This window comes from Conger conger, chromosome 13, assembly GCF_963514075.1.
Source record: "Conger conger chromosome 13, fConCon1.1, whole genome shotgun sequence".
In the NCBI taxonomy this organism is placed as follows: domain Eukaryota; kingdom Metazoa; phylum Chordata; class Actinopteri; order Anguilliformes; family Congridae; genus Conger; species Conger conger.
Window position 1 is genome coordinate 10,580,976 of NC_083772.1, and position 22,148 is coordinate 10,603,123.

The following is a 22,148-nucleotide window of genomic DNA, read 5'->3' on the forward strand; positions in this document are numbered from 1 at the left end:
TGAGGCATTTCCCCTTGTTGCAATGGAGTACATTTCATCTCCAGGCTGTCACCAGTGATGTTGCAGTCCTCGCCGTGAAAGTCAAAGCTCACTTTTTTGTTTATGTGTTTGCCCACTTACAGAGCATTTCCAGATTTTATATATTTCCCCTTCTTTCTTCTGACTCTGACTTTGTACATTCCCATCATCTTATGACACTACCTCTCTGTTTTCTCACTTTATTTGGATTTTTTGTCTCCCATTAAATAAATACACAAATGGCGCTTCGCCTCGTTCATGAACACACTTCCCTTCCTGGTCGTTGATTGACCTCAAACCCCTTTCTGAATAGGGGACTGCAAGATCAAGTGCCAGTCTCTTTCAGTTTTTTTTCTTCCAGGCTTTTACATCCCAAAAATGTCACCCTTAGTATGCACATGAAAAATTGTTTGAATTTCAGATGTATTTCTTTTCCTGTAACCCCTTAGCCTAAGTAATGCTTTTATTAACGTCCTTTTTCTTGGGTTATTTTTGTGCTGTAATTTATCTGTAAGCCTGGTTTTCGAGTCGAGTTATTGAGAATATTCCACTTGGGTGGTTCAAGTATAAACTGTGTATATTTTGTGTGTATGATGTACTACACTGCCAAGGATGTTATCTGTTCCAGTAGAAGAGTTACTGGAATATCGGCTATTATCAACCAGGTTGTTTAATAGAGTTTTCAGAATAAAATTCTATAAAAAGGAAACTGGGTTTGTAACCCAGAGGTACCTGCGTGCTGCACTGCCATTGTATCTTGAAACAAGGTAACCAACATTGTGTTCGTACATACAGTGGCTTCAGAAATTATTCAGATCCGTTCACGTTTTGCACATTTTATTCTGTTGTAGATGCTGAAATGTTATAAAATTGGCTGTCAATCTTCACTCAATGACCCAGAGTGAAAACATGTTTTTAAAATTTTAGGCTAATTTATTAAAACTCAAGATTTAATTCAGTCCCTTCCAGAGGCTCTTTTGGCAGCAATTACTGCTTTGAGTCTTCTTGGGTAAGACTATAAGCATTGCACACCTTTTTTTGCACAGAAATGTCTAAAAACATGTTTTAAATGTGTCATTATGGGTTACTTATGGTAGATTCACAATGCTTAATGAGGTTAAATGTAAATCTACAACATAACGAAGTGTGCTAAAAGTAAAGGGGTCTGAATGCTTTCTGAAGCTATTATGTAGGATGCTAAGTAAAAATGTAATTTTGTGTAAGTTGCTCTGGATGAGAGTATCTGCTAAATGCCGGTAATGCAAATAAACTCAAGGTTTGTCTGTTGATTGGGAGAAATGGGATCCTTGTGTTTTCTTTATGTGCCAAATAAGTCAAAAAATTAGTTAAAAAAAAAAAGAGTTCCTCAGAACACACTTGATCGTCAGTCCCTGTCGGCCCGTGTTGATTGGCTGCACATGTTCAGACACTCAGAGGTGCTTCCAGCACTGACACGTTCCGACGCGTTCCTCCCCTTTAGACCGCCCGCCCGCCCCTGCCGTCGCTGTCCGCGGCTCCTTGGGCGTTTTCTCCCTCCCCCCCCCGCCCCGCTCTCGCTCCCGCTAGGCTGAGGTCAGAGCGACACATTCCTGATCCGCTGCTGGCGGCCCGCTCCGACGCGTGTGCCAGAACGCGCTCCGGGGAACCTTCCGGGGGCTGAGCGTGCAGCGCCAGCAGTGAGCGCGTTTTTCACCGGCGCGTTTCAGAGTCCTGCTCCTGACATCCTGAGGACAGCAGTCGCACTGGATTGGAGCACTTTGTCAATAGAGCGACAGAAGAAACCCATTAATACCAGAATTTCAGACCTCCACAGCAAAGCATTTGACTGCTGTGGCGGTCGAAAGGAGCAACAATTTTGCTGTATTCAAATCATGCTGTCAGGCATTTGGAATTATTGCTCATCTTTATGTCCCTGGTGGCAGGTATATACAAGAAAGTTGTAAACGAGGGAATTTGAGGGGGTGTTTTCATAACGATATCTCCGTGTAGAGATTTTGCGGCTCTCTCCACCAGGGGCTCAGTAACACTGTGGGTCAGCTGTGCTTCACTATATAAACAGGACTTTAAATGACAGACTCAAAGTAATATAGCCATATACTGTAGATAAGGCCATTAGGCAGAGATGCTAGTGCCTTATTTTGCAATCGAATGAGTTTGTGGGCACAGTGTTGGCATTGCTGACTGTTGAAGGGTGACGGCAATATGCTGTACTTTACAGATAAAGGAGGAACTCACTGCACCATTATTTTACTGCCAAATCACTTGTAGGCAAATCAGGGGAGTGTCATTTTGGGATGTGTGGGCTTGTCCTTTGACCTGCCTGGCAACCGCTGTGTTGGAGGGCCTTGTCCATTTGTGCTGTCTTAATAAGTGTAACGATTCTGTTGCCGTTCAGTGAAGTTGGTTTTGAATAAGGGCCTGGTGGCCCAGTGGACAGAACAGTCGTGGTTAATGCCATCAGTAGAGTAAAGATGGCTGGACATCCGTAGTCTATGAAAATCACATGAAAACCACCTCCACCTTGAAATACCAACTGTCTATAACTGGCTATTGTAGTTGCTGTTGAACCCCATTAGTATTGCTATCAGGAGCTGTGAGTGTATTACAAAGAGTTAAGATCCCTGTGTGATTCCTGCATACTCAAAACTCAGAGCAGACAAGGCTAGGATATCTTATAGTAGGTAACCGCTTGAGGGACTGTTACATTGTAATTGTTTTTTAAACACTTCCATTGCCAACTTTTGTATGGTGGTGAGAAGCTATGGGATTAATAACTCCCCGTAGCTGACATGGTAAAACTCGGATTACGGAGGCCAACAGAAACAAGCTCTGGAATTTCAGGAAAAGGCAGTAGGGTGTGGGTAAAAGAGGAGGGGGCGAAGCGGGTGGGGGGTTGGGGGGGTTGGCTAGAGCAGGCTCACAGACAGAGGATGTGGAGACACACTGTAGGACTGAGGTGAAATTTCCTTCATAACAGAGGATTTTTTGTGGTTATCATAGCTCACGTTTCCTAAGTGGTACATTTCTCTCCTAGTGTAAAATAGTAAAATACCCCTGAAAATAGTTTTAAAGGGTAAATAAAGGAGGGGAATCTCTGTTTTTCCACTGTTGTCTCAGAAGAGCTGCAGCAGGTTTGGATTTAACCGGGAGTAAACAGGGCCTTAAAATAGGCTCCGGGCAGGAAATCTTTGAGATTACACAAAGTAGGCCCAGGGGACCAGGAAATGACTGAATCCCCCATTACCAGATTTTTAAAATGCTTTGCTCAGGTTCTTACATATACAACCTGCAATTGTTATGTAAGCTGCTGCCACCACTACAGTGTGTGTTGGGAATGTTTTGTGTGGACTGGCTGTTTGAACATGAAACCATGGGGCTGTGGGTTTAGCCCCTCCCCTCCAAAAGCCCCGATTGGGTGGAATTTCTCTTGTCATTGCATTTCTGGTAAGACTTCCCAGCATAGCTACAGTGCAGCAGAAGGAACCTCCACCCCCAGTTAAAACTGAACTTTACTGAATAACAGGCACGCTTAGGAGGAAGTTGAGGAACAGTTCCCTTTTCTCTCTTTCTCTCTTTCTGGCTAGCTGACTAATGGCACTGATAGGAAAATCAGCCTCTGCATTTATTATTTAAAGCAGCTCTCTGCGTTTCCTCTTTCATGTAAGCCCAAAGTTTTCAGCTGGTGTTAAATAGGGTTAGGAACTGCCCGGGTAAAGTGAGAAGTTCTCAATAGCAAACAGGATGGCCCTTAATCCACTTGTGGATGAAACTGGCTGTGTGCTGTATACCTCTCAGCAAGCTCCCTTATAGCTTAGAGGCAATGTACAGACAGTCCCATTAAATTGAGTCTTTCAGTGTACTGTGCTGCTCGGATATTACGATTACGGCCCATTTTCACACTAAAGGGAATAAATGTTAAATGGTATATTCAGTGAGCACTTTATTCGGTATTTATTAGACTTAATTGTTTTTGCTTATTGGTCTGTATAAAAATGTAAGCAAATATTTTATTTTTTATCTCAGATTTCTTGGTGGGTAATTCTGGTGGCACTTTCCCATACAGGTGCCAAACTTTCAATTCCTATACCTCAGGCTCTAAAATGAGATATTTCTCACAGATGTTTCACATTTATGGATAAAAGGCTAGTCATTTGGCATACAATAAGAAGGCGACAGTGTCAGAATGTTTATTTTGTAATAATTTCGCCTTTATTTAAACTGTTGGGGTCAATTTCACCCCAAACATAAAAGCAGTCAAACTTTTAACATAATAGGAGGGTTTAGAGATTTGACGTGTTGTGTATTCAGATATGCTCTTCTGCATACCACTGTGGTAATGTGTGGTCATTTGCGTTACTGTCACCTTCCTGTCAGCTTTGACCAGCCTGGCCCTCAGACCTGCAGATCTGAAACTCTATAGAGAAACAAATCCCCATGAAATCCCAACAGATCAGCAGTTTCAGAGATACTCAAACCACCGTGTCTGGCACCAACAATCATTCCATGGTCAAAGTCACTTAGATCACATTTTCTTCCCCATTCTGAGATTTGGTCTGAAAAACAGCTGAAGCATTTTGTTTCTGCCACATGATTGGCTGATAAACATTTGCATTAACAAGCTGGTGTACAGGTCTACCTAATAAAGTGCTCACTGAGTGTGTATCGTTCCATAAATAGGCCATGATTTTGGCTCAGATGGTGTCTTCCTCATTTTCCTCATTTTCCAAGTAGTTGCTCATTCTTTTCAGCAATTTTATTTTGTAGGCTAATGTCTTGTGTAATGTGTAATGGCTAATGGCTGTATGAACCTCATAAAATGTTGCTACTCCTTTGGTTAAGAAACATTATAGCATTACTCCCATAAGGACAGGTCTAATTGTACAAGTGGGTGACCAGGACTTAACACAATGAGAAGGTGGATTCACTGAAAGGGACAGAAAAACAACAGAAAACAGGACATGAATATAATTTTAATTATACTTCAATAAAGTTTTTTTTATATTGACGCTATTACATTTTCTTTTTTCATTTTTAAGTGTTATTTGATTATAAAATGTTAACACCATAAATAAAAAATGAGAAATAAAAAATAAAAAAAGCATTAGACATTAAAATGAATATTAGAAAAGAAGATTTGGAGCTTGGGAAATGTACTGATAACAAGAGTTGCAAACTGTAACAGAAGCATTCCTAACAATGGCACATCATACATAAGTAGTCCTCTGCATTTTAAGTTGTTAAGATGCCGTATTGTTCTACATTTGAAATGACAGACCATCAATTTAATTCTCAGGGCAATGTTTTCTCAGACTATTATTCCTCCCTTGTTGTAGTACGCTGGAAAAAAGCTTGTTTTAACAAGTGTTTTAGTCTTGTAATGAGACTTAAAATCTTTTTTTATCTGAAGTAGAAATATTAACTTGTTTTAAATTAGTCACCACCCAGGCAATCTTTATTTATAGTAATAGAAACAAGATTTCAAGTCCAAATATATAAATAGAAGACTAATACATACTTAAGATTTACTTCTTCTTTTTTTCCAGAATAAGGGGAAATGTGATTGAGGAAAGTGAATTCTTCATTAAGTGGAAAATTTAGCAGCAGACTTGTCCGGTACATTCAAAATGCCTCCAGGCTGGAGAGAGGTGATTATCAGTGCTCTGCTTATTCTGATAGTGAAGTCAAATGTAAGTACTGCCAAATATTTTAAGATATGAAACATGAAGATAAACTTTGCCTCTCTTTCCATTCCTTCAGTGATCATTCTGTGGACAGGAATCATTACTGTGTTCGGTTACATTAATGGATGCTGTTGAAGAGTATCACTCATAACATTAACTTTATCTGCTTAGCAGACATCCCTGAAGCACACTACTCATACAGTTTGTACTGAATTGTACATTTGTGTTTGAATAGCTGGACTAACTGATGAGTGCAGGTTAAGTTATAGCACCACCCCAGTACCCTATCTTGGAACTTGAACAGCTTCCTTAAGGTCATCTAAATTGTCCCTTAACCACTTCCCAGAACTACAGACTAACTACTGAAGCAACTGCCATTCCTCACTCCAGGATATAATCAAATACAAACATATTGGGATTAAATCAGATAGAAAAGCACATTTTTAGCATAAATATCTCAGGTGGATCAATTTCTTTACTCAATTTGACCCAGCCAGTAAAATTTCTGGTGCTATCCAAACACTTTGAATGAGTAGTCAACCATTTTATCGTAGCAATGTGTGGAATTAACAGCTGCAGAAATGGTGAAAGTTTTGTGCAAGATCTAGCAATTTCTTTGTCCTGAGGAAGTCAGGGAAAGGAACTGCTTTCTCATACAGAAACCTTTCACAGAGGAAGGTGTGTAGACCACACTCAATACGACAGGGGTGAATGACAGGAGACAATCGAATAGCACCTACATCGTGGAAGTCCCTTCTGCGCACATAAACCCTCAATGTGCTGTTTTACTATTGCACACGCATCAAACCAAAGCACATAGTTTGTGTGACCTAAAGGGCCAGTTTCATGGACAAAGTCCCGGACTACATTTGAATGTATGCAAAACTGGACCTTAATAACATAGAATATGGTTTATTGAGTGATGTGTGGTCATTCTGGTACCCTCACAAAATAATCGTATTGTAAAAACTGTTTTTATCAAAGTCAATAATGAATTGCATGTAGTGCTGTAAACACTTGCTATGTGATTCAGATTTTTGTTGGAACCAGTTCAAGAGATATCATATTCCTCAATACGTGGTACTAATACTATGCCTCACACATGTCCGGGCATACATACAGCCTCTCTCCTTGGAAAAATGCACATGCATTACTGCTTATTAAAGGCATACTATGCAGCTTTTCTTTCCTTGCTTTGCTCCTGTTTTTTACACACAAAATGCATCTATGCCCCATTCTTAACCCCATCTACACCACCAACTCTGGCTCGTGTTCTGGCTAGTGCTTGGTAGCTCTGTGGCTAGCTCCATTGCAGACTACCGGTTGCCGTGAAGGGCTAAGAAAACCTCAGATTTAGTAGTCTCTTTGCACGCCATTTTGCTAGCTATTTAACTGACGTTACTCGTGTTTGTATAGTTAGTAGCTAGCTTATAGCTAACCAACACTAGCCACTGTCTGCTCTAGCCTGCATGGAGGGAGCACAATTCTGTAACGTAAGCACAGATACTCACAAATGCATGAATTCATTGTCGCTTTTATTTTTATTAGACATCTCAAGTCTTTAGGCATGAGCTCCCTGCCCAGGAGAGGGAATAAGCCAGTAGAATCTCCTGAAAATATAAGCAGTAGTTCTGTGCAGTGGGACCTGGGTATCATGGCCAGCCAGCTGACGTACAAAACTGAGTGTAGTTATCTTATAGCGTGGCAGCTAATTAATGTTACAAATTCTGGCCAGCCACTTGAATAATGGTTAGCCACCAAGGCAAATCTTGCACAAACCCAGCTTACCACTGTTGTAGCCAATCCATACACACATCTCCTCTTGCCCTTCTCCTGTGTTGGATCATAGAGTGTATGAGTTCAGTGTATTGGACACATGCTTTTCAGATACAGCACATAAATAAAAAAGGCCAAATAAAATCCTGCATAGTATGCCTTTAAGATTGGCTTGTTCTTAAAACAGCTTGTACACAGACAGAAAGTTTTCACTTTTGGAGTGTCTGTGTACCACTTTCGGCAAATATGAGCAGTTTTGTACTTAACTGTAAACATTACATGTAATTGTAAATGACAAGAGATGAAAAACGGAAAATTTGAATGTACATATGGAAATGAGACTTTAAGAACATTAAAAGTAGAAGTCATTATTTTTTAGGATGGGTTCACCAACACAGATTAAGCTTAGTCCTCGACTAAATAGATTCAATATTCCATACCTCCATTCAAAATTGGATTTAGTCTAGGACTAGGTTTAATTAGCGTCTGAAACTGGCCCTTTATGTGCCCGATTCATTATTTTAATCTCAGGTAATTGATGGGTAGCAGCAATAGGCAGATGTAATTATAGTCAATGGCTACTTGGCACCATTCAGATGGTGTCTATACACAGTAAAATGTCCAGTGGTAATTCAACAGTAACACTGTAAGAGTTTATTTAACACTGAGCATTTTACTGTGTGTGAACCTTGAAATAAAGAGAAACAATGTCTGGTCTTTTGGTAATTTATATTGATCAGGGATAGTAACCTCTTCAAGGCCTTAATTGGCTGTTGATTGAAAGGAAACAACAAATTACTTCAGACACTATAGCCCTCCAGGACTGGAGTTTGACACCCTGTTGTAAGCGATGCTGATTACATGCATCTGATTTACAGGAGGCGGAAAGGTGAAAGTCCTGTATTTCTTTACAGGGCTGAACTGTCAATATAAGGGAGCCTTTGCTAACTAACTGGGCAGTGGAAAAACATGGGAGAATGCCCTTTCCGCCTGCAATATGACATAACTACCTCTGTCTGACATGCTTGGTCTTGAATCTGGGGTTAGCCTCTAGCGCTGGCTCACTGCAGGTATACATGACCAACAGCTGAGGCAGGTCAGTAGAAACCTAAGAAGGGAAACTGTGTGTGATTTGGACAAAAGGAGCTGTACTACTGGATAACTAAGTGGTGTGGCCAAAGTGTCAAAACCTTGGGCCAGGTAGGGCAACTGGCCAGGGGCAAGAAGGACAGGCATTGGATGTTATCGTACTGCTGACCTTGGGTGAAGTAAGATTTGTTCTCCTTCGACTGAAAGGCAGAGCCGTGCTTTGGTTGAGACCGATCTGAATAGCTGGTTTTCCAGCCTTCACTATGGAGAAAAGGGATTCGCCTGCACACCACACCGACTTCCCTGTCAGAGCTCACAATGTGAGGGGTAGTCTGTTCTAGAATCCCCCTCAGTAAGGCAGTAAAGACACACAGAAAGCTTTGATGCGCTAACAGGGAGAATGCATAGCTTAAAAAAATAATGGAAGGGGCGGCTGAATTTCAGTGGGGCAGGGACAAGTGCTGCACATCATATCACACTGGAGGACAGGGGGCTCAGGCTCTGCATGGTGTCCCCACAACCAAATCGCTTCCCTTTCAAACCAAAAAGGGCCCCGAACACATTATTGCCTGAGAGCATCGTCATCATGAAATTGCAGAGAAAAGTTTTTTTTTTTTTTTTTTTAAAGGAAAAAGAAAATCCCTTCATTTGCCATTCCAATATATATTTTTTGTATTTTGTTTTTTCAATTCCATTGTATTCTATGACTGTATTAACAATCTTTCCCTACAAAAGCACACAGGGCTTTTTGGTGCTGGCAGGCTGGGGGTTGAGGAAGGCCCGCACAGCCTCGGAAAACACCTCCTTGATGCCGTCCTGGTTGAGGGCAGAGCACTCCAGGTACTTGATGGCGTGGATGTGCCTGGCCAACGCCACCCCCTGCTGCTGGGTGATGCTGGTCTGGTTCTGCTCCTTCAGCTTCTTCAGCAACTCCGGGTCGGCGCGCAGGTCCTTCTTGGTGCCCACCAGCAGGATGGGCACGTTGGGGCAGTGGTGGGTCACCTCCGGGTGCCACTTGTGCTTGACGTTCTCGTAGGACGGAGGGCTGGCGATGGAGAAGCAGATGACGAAGACGTTGGTCTGCGGGTAGGAGAGGGTGCGCAGACGGTCGTACTCCTCCTGACCCGCCGTGTCCCACAGGTTTAGGCTGACTGTCCTGGTGTCTACAGTCACCTGGGCGCTGTAGTTGTCGAAGACGGTGGGGATGTACTCTTTGGGGAAGGCGTTGGTCGTGTAGGAGATGAGGAGGCAGGTCTTCCCTACGGCTCCATCCCCCACCACCACACACTTAATGCTCTGCATGCTGGCCTCTTCCCTGCGTCAGCAACCTGGAACACAAGGGCAGTGTCACTCGTGCACTTCAGGGCAGCTGTAGACTATCATGATGGACAACATTTTTTCATTTTATTTGCACCTCTCCTCTAAAGAAGCACACAGATGTGTCTGCTAAATGGCAGTGATGTTCATTGGAATTACAAGAGTTACAATTTTACTTTTAACTGACATTCTGCCCTGAGATTAATGCAGCTGAACTTCTACATCAAAGTCGAGTGGTTGAGTGGCTCTTTGTTAGAGATAGTGCATTAGTGGTGATTTCCATTGGCTGACCACTACTACAATTTTCATGGGCTAATCGCTCTTAAACTGTGTGCAATGGAAATGCTGTTACACAACAATGCCATATTACAGCAAACAAAGTAGGAACCAAACACAAAACAACTTAAATACCTGGAACCTACGGATTAAGGTAAATTAAGGACACGACAGGAAATGGGAAAACAATAAAATGTCAAAAGAGAGATATGCTAACATCCCATGCCATTCTTTAGTTGAACGAATCCTATTCAAAATACAATGCCATCATATTTGAGCTTACATTGTCACAGTAGACTGTTAGGGAAGTCGGAAATTCACAGTTTGTTTTCTGTGGTATAGTGGCAATAACAGAAATAACTGTAGACAACCTGTGCTGCAATATTAGATTACATAATGTTGAAACATTATTCATTATTTGCTAGTAAACTGTAAGAAAACCCAAGACATGAATATGGCAAATGCTATTTCTTGCAACACATTCATCAGTCATTTCATACTAAATGAGGAAGAAAATATTTCTACAATCCAAAAATTATTTAAAAGTGAATGTTAAAACACAATTGTTGCAATTGTTGCAAAATACTGAAATCTGAATGTGCCAGTATAAGTGAACTGTGTACAAATTTGCTCTGAATTTGCAAATAAATATGTAGCTTTGTTACAGGAGCAAATTAATTTAGGCCCCGATTACCTCAAACACAAAATGCCTAATATAAAACTACAGACCAGGGAGGACTGCGATTCTCCAGTGACAGGGCCCCTGGAAGCTTTCCCATCCTCCAGCACCCTGATATGCATTACCTGTAATTTGGCTGATGCTTTAATCCAAAGTGATTTACTTAGCTGATTAGACTAAGCAGGAGACAATCCTCACTGGATTGATGCAGGGTTTAGGGCCTTGCTCAAGGGCCCAACGGCTTGTGGCTACACCAGGGCTCGAACCACCGACCTTGCGGATCCCAGTCATGTACCTTAACCGCTACGCCACAGGCCGCTGTATGCTGTATGCAAGCCTAGCTAGAGCCGGCAGTGTCAGGCATCAGTCATATTGTAATCACTATTTCAGAAACTAGCTCCTCCCTTTAAAGAGAATTTTATTGAACTCATGCAGCAAGCTCATCAGAGTTCATAGACTGTCTGCGGTGAAGTGTAGAGTCTACATAAATGCGAGTTTCATACTTGCATCACGGTTCTACATTTCCTTGTTGTGTCTTCACCCTTTTTACGACACAGCCAGGTAGTGAATGTCTGTTTCCTGTTTCTATTATCAGGCAGATGTGACTCACCGGCAGATGATGGCTTGTTTTTATCACTGGAAAGGCAGTGCATTCCTAATACACAGTTACGCATGTAGCCTACACAATGCATGTACTGACTGGCAGGTGTGTGAGTCAAGTGTACTAGAGCTTCAGTTAGCTACAAACAGCCTTCAGTTCATTTCACCAAGTCCTGACCTGAATGTTTAAGACATAAGGAAGCCTCTCAAAGAGGCTCAAAAACAGTTGATATCCAAGGCTTATTTCTACACCTTATAGTTATCCACTGAACCCTGTAGAACTGAACAAATGGCTGGCTGTCAATGTACCTGAAGCTTTATGTGCTGCCATTTCTTCACTCCCTCCTTTTCTCTCTCTACCTGTCTCTGTTTGAGAAACACCCAGACATCTATACCCACTTTGAAAACTGCCTGTGATAACTGTTGTTACGTGAATCACAATACTACATTGAACTGGACGTCCCTAAGTGTTAATTCTTCAATGCCAACCACAGTAACTTCCTCTCTGAAGAAAGGGTTCCAAAGAGCTCCACTGTGTCTCCATAGAGGAAACCTGTTTCAATGGTTCTTTGTCAAGCAAAATTGTGCAATCTTGGAGCTTTCACACTTTTCACACCTACAAAAAAGAGTCCTTCACTAGGACAGGTTGAATAACCCTTTTTTCTGATTTTGTTCGAACTTGAAGTTTGAATATTTGAATATTGATATTTATGACTGATATTAAAACACTGGCACAATCCAACATGTCATTCAAACTGTGTGCGCACTTAAACCCCAAATAAATGCTTTTACAGATAAGGGGTAGGATGTTTTTGTATACTACGAATGGCTAAACTATGCAGGCACTATCCAGCTCTTTGACTTGAATCTGAAGTGAACTTAAGATCAACGGGGATACAGAGCATATCCTGTGATATTTTCCATCAGGAATGTCTTACTTCCCCACACTGGAATGAATTATGAACCATTATATAGCCTTTAATGCCACTGTGGGGAGGGGGTGGGAGTCAGGGCTAGACTGCCGAGTGACAGTTTCCCTCAAAAGAATATTACGACAGGATTTTCTGGGGTTGTGGGGACAATGTGAGATCTTTTCACAGCGCCCAAAATGGCCACCACTGATGGCATATATCTGTTTATACGGAAAACAGCATCAGAAACACACTTGATATCTGTCTTTTAACTGTTAAGAGATACAACTAGGATATCTGTATGTGTATTTCTTATTTCTTCCTTCTGATGGGACGAGGACTTCCTCTGGCCCAGTGCTTCAGCGATTGGGTGGAGGGAGCAGAACACACACACATGAGTTGTGAGAGAGGAACGCTGTACTCGTCCCGGGCCCTCCCTGTTATGCAGATGTTGGACTTGCCCAGCGAAAGTGAATGCAGCTCAGCCCAATCTCCCGGGACCAGGAACACTCCCAACCTCTGAGACAGAAAACCCAAAATGGGGCGTTGGCGATTATATCACTGGTGGCTGCGTCGTGGTTCAAAAGTTTAGCGGGCCCGGCGCTGAGAAGATCATCACTCGCTTGTGCGGTGTCTCACAGCCCCTGAACTCTGGACTCTTCCGGTTTTACTTAGCAACATCTGGGCCTTGTGTGCTAAATCATCCCAAATCCTCAAGCCCCGTTGCTTTCCTGACCTGTCATTTCAAACTGGGGGTGGGAGCTGGGGGGTAGGAAGCATTCTTCAACCGGGGGGGGGCGCTGATTTAGTAATGTGAGGTCCTGTGCTCAGGGTTCCCCCAAAATTTCCAGGATCCTTCAGCTTCAAACCCCACAAAGCCCAACTCGGTATTACAAAGCAAGACGGCCTTCACACATATCAAGTGCAATGCTCAATATGGAAAACAACAGACCGTTTTACCAAAATAAAATGCCAGCACTTTCGAGAAGTGAAAAGACACCTGGCCATTTTCACTCTTTCGAAAATAGAGGGAAAGCAGAAGTCTCTGAGCAATTTGAGAGCTGTCATGCCTGAGAGCGCTATCTCTTAGCGCCCCTCACCAGCAATGCAGTTGCATGGTTTATGGAGGCAGGTGGTGGAGGGGGACACACACAATCGTCCTCTATTTGCTCAAAAAAGTTTGCAAAAGAAGTTCACATTGTATTATCGATTTGGTTCTCACTGAACCGTTGCTGGGGAAGTGCTCCTAGGTGAAAAGGCAGAAAAGAAACCTGCAGCCACTACCCCAGCTATCTGCCCACTGAAAATAAATTGTGGTTTTCTGAATGTCCTTGAGGAATTGTATGCTCGGTTCTTGAGCATGCAGCTGTTTGCCATCTTTTTTTCAGACATCACATAGGGGAACAACCTGCTAAATGAAACTTGAGAAACACAAAAAAAACAAAGGAAGAGGACTGGCTGGCACCAAACAGCCTTCCATCACTTCTGTACTCCTGTCTTCCCTGCAGTTAAAAACACCAGCATCAAAGCCCCCTGGCTGTCTATCAATCAACTCCTGCACAGCAGCAGTCAGATAGCGATACAGATGTCCAAGATGAGATTTCACTTGTCGAGCCTTATGTATCCCTGTCCCTTTCAGCAAAATAGTTGCATTCTTCACAGAAATTTTAAAATGAATTGGATGGCTTTCTGCATTCACTGATTAACAAAACAGAAGTCTTTTTTGCACATCAGACCTTATTCCACTGTATTTTACTTTTTTTAAAGGGGGTTTTCACATGAGTGGCTCATTTTGAAAGTCCATGTGTATCCTCTGAAATGTATAATATTGATTCTGTGCTTGGTGAGAACATGTGCAGAGCTTGTAGATCAGTAAACTCACAAATCAAATAGGGCTCATGAGGGCTCATCATACTGTGTAATTAAATGTATCTGGGGGAAACTATTCTAGATTCAGCACACATTTCAAATGTAATTATACAATAACATGACGTGACTGGAAACACATTGCGTTGGCTGTGGGGTTGAAGAGTCATATGGAACGTACTAATGGAAATGATAATAGCTGGGTGGGCGGCCTGTAGCGTAGTGTTAAGGTAAATGACTGGGACATGCAAGGTCGATTCTAATCCCGGTGTAGCCACAATAAAATCTGCACGGCCATTGGGCCCTTGAGCAAGGCCCTTAACCCTGCATTGCTCCAGGGGAGGATTGTCTCCTGCTTAGTCTAATCAACTGTACGTCGTTCTGGATAAGCCAAATGCCAATAATGTAATGTAATGTGTCTGCCTTCCGTAGTCAGATTATTGTCAAAGTTTACCTATAAAAGAGGTAGCCCTGTTGCTAGGCTTGAAACCCATGTCCGTACCAAAAAGACTGTTTGGTGACATTGCTACACTGCTAAGACAGTGAGCAAAGTACCGTGTTATGGGAACTAGTCAGACATTCTTGATCTGACTAGGAAGTGACCTCACTTTCTTTAGCAGACCATCATGTGATTGATCGCACTACTCAGCAGTACCTCATATAGACTAAAAGCTGTCGTATGCATGAGCCGACTGCAACTATAAATGGCATCTGATGCCATCTGAGTCTTCACACTAATGTGTGGTCAGTATGAGAATAGCGATGTGAAACTTTTACAAAACTCTTTCAATATTGAAAGAGCTTAACTGGCACACAATATCAGCATTTGCACTTGGCTTAAGACTCATATCTTTTGATTTTCTTTACAAAATTTTCCATTCAATAAGACACAATTTTACACAAGTGATTTTAGTTTAAAGGCATACAGTAATGAATCACACAAGAACAGCTTGTAATGACATCTTACTTGGGCTTTGGAAAATGTGCACCTAGCCATCAATCGGGATTTTAAAAATGCAGAAACACTTCTATTTGATAGACAATTGGAACATGAATAACATGAGGTAATTGTATTAGTCGGAATACAATTAGACCTATTTCAATCAAAATAGTGCAGTACTGTACAAGGCACAGTGCATACCATTGCCTGTAGGCCCCGGAATTTTAAGGAAACATTGAAATGAAATGTTTTTAAAAAGACAGACAATGGCATGCTCCACAAATTACTATTGGAATTCACCAGATTTTTATTGCAAAACCCATTCCTGCTATGAGCTGTGTGACTGTCACAGCACAGAAACAACAAACCAACTCAGTTCACAGCTACTATGAAGCCCACACAATTATTTTTTCAATGTAGAGATGATGTACAGACAATAGGAGATGGGGTTTTACTCAGTTCCACGAACAAGCTGGTGGAGTGCATCGCTCTCACTAAAGCAAGCAACAGCTAAACAAATCAACAAAACAGTAACTGCCCGATTTTCGTATTAAAAGACCCGAACTAAATCCACATTTGAATGAAATCTGCTTCTGACGTAGGGATTGCATTGCACTATACAGTGCAGAGACCATGCTTTGCTAACTGGTGGCTGTCAGTTGAGGTCTGTACGCGCTGGATGATTTACAAAACATCTGAGTATACTGTGCCCATGTAGCTAGCTCACACACCCAAAAGCTCTCACAAAGCACTGAACTCAACTAAAACTGAAACTCCGAAAAACGGCACAGTCCTTATTACAATCAAACCGTTTACCTTCAGTAGCTCGAACCTATTTAATGCGAATGTATATTATTTAAAAGGTATTGATGTATGAATACTTATGAAATGATAGGTAAAAAATACATTGCATTCATAATATCTATTAGTTATAAACATACCCCTTGTCTTCTCGAAGACACGGGTATAACAAATGTTACAATTACGTATTGGTATTTTAGTCTGTATTTTAACCCATGAAGCGACAGAGTAGGCTTCTACAAGTAGACTTTTCTCAATATCGTATGCCTCCTGTTACTGTTAGCGTCATTCCAAAAATGTCCAAGAAACGAACATTTTACCGACTTTGGGAGTGGCACCTCAGAAACAAAATAAACTAATATAGATTCCTGTGGACAAAAAAATAAGGCACACATATTTATCTAATACATATTAACCGAGGATTTAACTGTAGGCTAGTGCGCCAGGTCGAAAACTGGCACGTTTGACATTCCAGTGTTGGTCGCCGAGTGTTTCCCCTCTCAGCGGTAGGCAAGATTACAGAATGAGGCGGATGTCTGAGAAACCGTTAAAACCAAGGAAACGTCAATAGGACATTGCCAAAATAAACCTGGAACTCAGAACCTAAACAAGTCATATACTCATATAACTGACATGAGAGGTGATGTAATATGCGAACTGACACTGAAGTTCATGCATAATCTGAAGTATGAAAACGTGTGCTCACCAAACATAATCTTGTTCCAAGGACCGCGCTACTTGCCTCGGATCACGGACTAAAAGGATCTCTCAAATGTCTCGGAACAGTCAGCCAGGAGGAGTTGCACACTGTGAAGGAAGTGAATGCAATGCTAAGAGAGGAAGTCAGACACAAAAAAGTAATTGCTGTATGAGGAAGTTTATTTGCAAAGTAGCTAGCAAGCTGTAACTGTGGCTGTTAACAACAGCAGAAAAATATCACTTAAAGGGAAATCGGCTAAATTATCATCTATAGCAGTAAAATCAGTCAAATAAGCGCGTGCACTTAGTCAAACCATATCTCGCTTTATTTTTTACGCAATTTGCATGAATACAAATTCAACTTTACGCAGGCATCGCGGCCGTTATCATTTGTGTAGGCTATATAAAAAAAATCAAAACGTTATTTCTGAAAATCATTCCCCATTGTCAGTAGGCCTATTTGTCGCTGAACAGAAACATACATAATGTAGGCTACAGCTTTGCCAGACATTTAGCGCATGTTTCAAACTGCACACTTGAGATTTTATTTCATTTTGACCATTTATTTTATCCAGGGTCAACTTTCTGAGCTCAAATATTTCATGCACAGCGCTGTGCTCGCCCAATGTAGACATCCCAGACAAAACGCGACGATTCCAGAAGTGGCCAGCTTTTTGCTCCGCCTATTTTCATGACTACTAAGAAATAACTTGTGAAAATATAGTTTAATAGACATGAGGTTATCATGAAATAGGCTTAAATTGGTGGCCTTTTGTGTTTGTGTTGGTATACGCAGGTGATTCCTGTAAGCCTGTTTTCTGGCAACATTTTCATTTTTATCCCTCATTATGCCATTGGTTTCTATTTTCAGCTGAACTTAAGTTAATATATTTTCTGTTGTGATGATCAATAGGGGCGGCACGGATGGTGCAGTGGGTAACACTGCCGCCTCACACAGTAGTATGTATGTGCAAATAGCAGTGTATAACAATATATGGAAAGTTCTACATTAGATGTAGAACTGACATTACATCACTACTGACATTAGATCAATTATTGCAATTTATTACAGATACAAAAAAAGATTACAATGTTATATACAGTGCCATCTGCAATGTAAGACATGCGGTAAAAATGCATATTCTCAGCAAATATTGAAGGGCATGTTTACAGACTTTGGTTTCACCATATTGAAATTACGGTGTGTTTTATACATAGTAACAATAAACATCATATTTTTCTAGCCTTTTTCTTGCCGGTGGTTTGTATTATTGTCATTAAACATGAGGGCCAGAGTTGTTCTAATGAATGTCAAGGAAGCCATTATGAGACCGAAAAATTAAAATAAAAAGTCTGTAATGTCTGTTTTGTTATGCCAAACCTTAGGTGTAATAAAATCAACTGTTTGGAACAGCATTAAGGACAGAGAACATATAATGGGGCATAGGGCATGGGAACCAAGTAAGACCTCTACAGCTGATAGCTCCATAATGAAGAAAAATCCCCAAACATGTGTCCAACCGATCAGATCCGTGGATGTGTCAGAGACTGTCCACAGATGTCTGACAGATGTGTCAGTGGGTCAGTCCATGCATGCATACAAAAAATATGCAGTAAACATAACTGTAATTTACATCACATAAATATGTCCCAAACCTTATGGTGCCCTGAAATGGGGGATTATGTATAAAAAGTGCTGTCATGTCTACATGGTGAAACCAGAATGCATAAAAATACCCTTTAATAAAATACGAGAACTTGCACTTTTTAAATCGTTTGTTTATGAATATTAAATTGTGGTGTACTGAGCTAAATTAATGTTTTTGTCCCAAGCATTACGGAGGGCATTGCATATTACAATTCTTATGAACATATAAACACAACAACAGCAACAAAAATATGAATGAATAACTATATTGTTGTTTGTAACAATATTAGCAGGGTTTATATGCACAGGTATTAAAGGAGACTGGGCTTGGGACTGGGGCAGGTGGAATAACCAGGGCAGGAGGGAAGGTGACAACTGGCATGCACACAGCCTATCTCCCGACAGTCAGATGCTGCCACAACTGAGTTTGAGTACACATGCTGAAGCTTCTCAGGACTGGTGTTAAGTACTGGTATTGTTCCGACTTGACTTCACAGACCTCTTCGGAAGTACATCTGTAGCCTACCTGGGAGAAAATATACTCGCCTCCACATGCTGATCACCTGGAGATATCAAAGTAACAGTAGTTAGGATGAAACTAACCAAGAGACCTGTACTAATTATACTGTGTGCCTAATTATACTGTAATGCCTGGCATTACAGTCATTATTGTAATAAAAAATAAAAAAAAAGAATCAATAAGTATATGTATTTACCGTACATTCATATAATTGAAGGTAACACGGGTGTAAATATTGTATAATATAATTATTGTGGAAACTGCTCTATTATTTAAGTACTTAGCTGGGCAACTACATAATATGGGCAAGTTAACAACAACAAAAACAACAACAATAATATATTGATGGTAAATAAAGGAACATATACCAAGATGTCTGAATAACAGTAAGTTAGGCCTATGTCAATAAACTTATTGCTTTTACAATAGCAGTGAAATAAGAACAATAATACATTTTATGTCTAAACCTTCATGACACAGTGAATGAAACGTGGATACAAATTGCCAATACTATTAATGACGGTGATATTTTAACCCTAATGTGATAGCATGTTAATGTATACGACGTTGAGAAACAGACATTCAGACATATTATCCCGTTTACCTGTAATTTCCCCACATAAAAAAAACGAACAATTGGGATATTCAAAATAGTAATACATTGCAGTAACTGATTAAAATGCAGGCAATTTTACTGAAAATATTGTGGGAATACCTCAACAACATCAATATCATTCAAGGACCCGCGAGTAGTAAAATAATTATCTAGATAGACTTACCGAAACGTGCGTCGGCGCCCATGGAAATGATTCGCGCCACACGATTTCGTATAGTTAAGGAATCCGCACTGTAAGGACGTCATTCGTTTATCTCGGAACAGCGCCGCGATATCAACGTGCGGCCAAGAATATATATATTGCGTCCGAAGTGTTGAGAACTTCCGTTGAGAATGAATGGGAAAAATTAAGGGAAATTAAGCTTAACTATCCGCCGTTCCCGCGCGGCACCTAGGTATGAGTGTGTGAGCGACCTGTCCAGGGTGTATTCCTGCCTTTCGCCCAATGTATGCTGGGATAGGCTCCAGCACCCCTGCGACCCTGTTCAGAATAAGTGGGTTAGGATAATGAAATAATGAATGAATGAATGATCAATAGGCCTATTAATTGAAAATTAGACTAATATTAACTTCCACACAGAACGATTAAATAGTATATCAAATATTCTCCCTTATGTGCCCGATGGATTTCTGTCGGACGGGAGCATTTAATCTCACGCCAAGAGAGCCCTGAAAGTCTCACGATCCCGGTTAGTCAAAATATTCCTGAAGATGGCGCACTTGCACAGTTTTCGACTCGCCTGCTCTATGTGAAGCGCTCTGGCGTAGTTTTGGGTGCACATTTTTGTTCCTTCATTTCCGTTTTCATTTGTGAAAGTTGCTATTTCGTTCATTGTATGCAAATTGTTATGGACTGGGCTCCAGCATTATTGGCACCCTTGATAAATATGCACAAGAAATGCTGTAAGTGCAAACTAAAATAAAAATTACATTTTGCCAACATACCATTTCTATTTTCCAACATGTGTAAAGTAGTGTGCTTTATTAATTATTCAACTGGATCAACCAAAGTCAAATACAAAATGATTTCCCCCTAAAACAGGTTTCACAATGATTGGCACCCCTGTATTAATGCTTAGTGCAAACACCCCTGGCAATGTGTCTTTTTCTATAATTTGTGATAAGGATAGAGAACACATCTGGATTTTTTTTACTATTCCATGCAGAACTCTCCATGCAGAACGTGATGCCCCTGATTCTAAAAATAATCGTATGGACCCCCCTCTGGAGACCGAGATGGCCATTGCAGAACATGGATGTATGTTTGAAGTCATTGCTTCCTATCAGAGACAACCAGATTTTCTGATAAAATGTCCTGGTACTTTGTTGAATTTGGCATGCCATTGATCTTAAATAGTGCCCCAGGCACCACTGGCAGCAAAACATCTCTAAAACATCAATGATCCTCCTCCATATTTGACAGTAGGTATAATGTGCTTCGCTTTGCATTCCTCTTTTAATGGTGTGTATGGCCAACACATTCTCTTCCAGTAATTATTCCAATGACACATGGCAAACTGCAAATGCTTGGTTTAGTTTATTGTGGTCAGTCAGGGCTGTCTTCATGCCACCCTTCCTTCCTTTTGAGACTTGGTAACCCAATCTCTGGAATTCTTAAACTGTGATCCTTGAGTTCTTTATGGACTTTATGGCCTCCCTCACCTCACGTTCATGTATATATTTTTTTACCCATTACTAGATCAATTGCCATATGTCTCTTTGATCCGATGATTCATTGGCTTTTCCCATGCTGATTTTGCATGCTTGCTACCTCATTTTTATACTCTAGTAAAACACAAAGTGATGACATTACACAATTATGACTGGAAGAGAGTGACTTTAGACTGAGATGAACTAAATTAAATGAAATTTTGCCAATTTCACTTTGTTCGATTTTATTTTCAATAACTGTGAAGGGTGCCAAATCAAAGGATAAACTGTACATGACTATATTGCAGAATAAAGTCCATGTCAAACAGTTGCTTGAGCTGAGTAGGCCTACTTGTTTTTAACAGTTGGTATTTTCCTTTTTATTGCGTATCATTGATATAGCCTATGTCGTATTATGTATTGTTCTTCGTCTTTTTCAGTTGGCTATATGGCTTGAATACCCATGTGGTGTCACACGTACGAGATTCATTAGTTATCCGTGTCACCTACAGACTTTCCTGTGTCGAATTAATTAGGAACGACTTATCTTGCACAAATGTACGATCTTTGATCCATCTACCTCCTCTTCTGTAGACGGCGCTACAAGAAGGAAAAGTAACACATGCGCTCTGCAGTTGCCTGGCGCACAGACATCGCAACGGTGGATTCCAGGCTGCAGAGGTTAATGTGAGCTAGCTTGCTAACGTTGCCTAACTGGTATGGTAAACCGAGCGTGGCTGGCACATAGTTAGTAAAGGGGTGAGCCGTCAGTATTGCAGTTGTTAGGACGGTTAATGTTGGGCTCTCTTGGAACTGACAGTTCCGGAGGGCCAGCGAGGGATTTGACAGCTAACGTTAGACTTACGCCAATATCAGAGCTAGCTTCTATCCAGCCACGATTCGATTCAGTCGTTTTCTCTGGCTAGCCGCTCTCTAAAGCTGGCTAGCTAGCTAGATCGCTATCGTAAAATCCGGTAACGGTAACCGGCCTCTTTTCCCCACGGGATCGGTGTGGCTACCACCGTGGCACCTTGTAAATTAAGATAAAAACGGATTGATAA

The 22,148-nt window shown here is 41.1% G+C and overlaps 2 protein-coding genes across 7 annotated transcripts in view; one reads left to right on the forward strand and one right to left on the reverse strand.

Annotated features, from left to right (window-relative positions):
* Positions 1–4,976: 4,976 nt before the first annotated feature.
* LOC133107612 (rho-related GTP-binding protein RhoG-like) lies at positions 4,977–16,761 on the reverse strand. Its single transcript, XM_061216611.1, has 2 exons — positions 16,661–16,761; positions 4,977–9,892 (listed from the first exon to the last, which is right to left on the reverse strand). Exon 2 carries the CDS (start codon positions 9,864–9,866, stop codon positions 9,291–9,293), a length of 576 nt encoding a protein of 191 aa, XP_061072595.1. The 5' UTR covers positions 9,867–9,892; positions 16,661–16,761; the 3' UTR covers positions 4,977–9,290.
* Positions 16,762–21,672: 4,911 nt separating this feature from the next.
* stim1a (stromal interaction molecule 1a) overlaps positions 21,673–22,148 on the forward strand; it is a 46,144-nt gene continuing 45,668 nt past the window's right edge. For 4 of the 6 annotated variants that reach the window (XM_061217214.1, XM_061217207.1, XM_061217211.1 and 1 more), the window contains exon 1: positions 21,673–21,774. The gene's annotated coding sequence lies outside the window, so the exon portion shown is untranslated. Of the gene's footprint in view, positions 21,775–21,798; positions 21,847–22,148 lie in introns of those variants that run through there. The other 2 variants (XM_061217209.1, XM_061217210.1) reach the window with 2 other exon arrangements.

Excerpts from the sequence above, each read along its gene's own strand:
- LOC133107612 (XM_061216611.1), bottom strand. The coding sequence starts at position 9,866 with ATGCAGAGCATTAAGTGTGTGGTGGTGGGGGATGGAGCCGTAGGGAAG.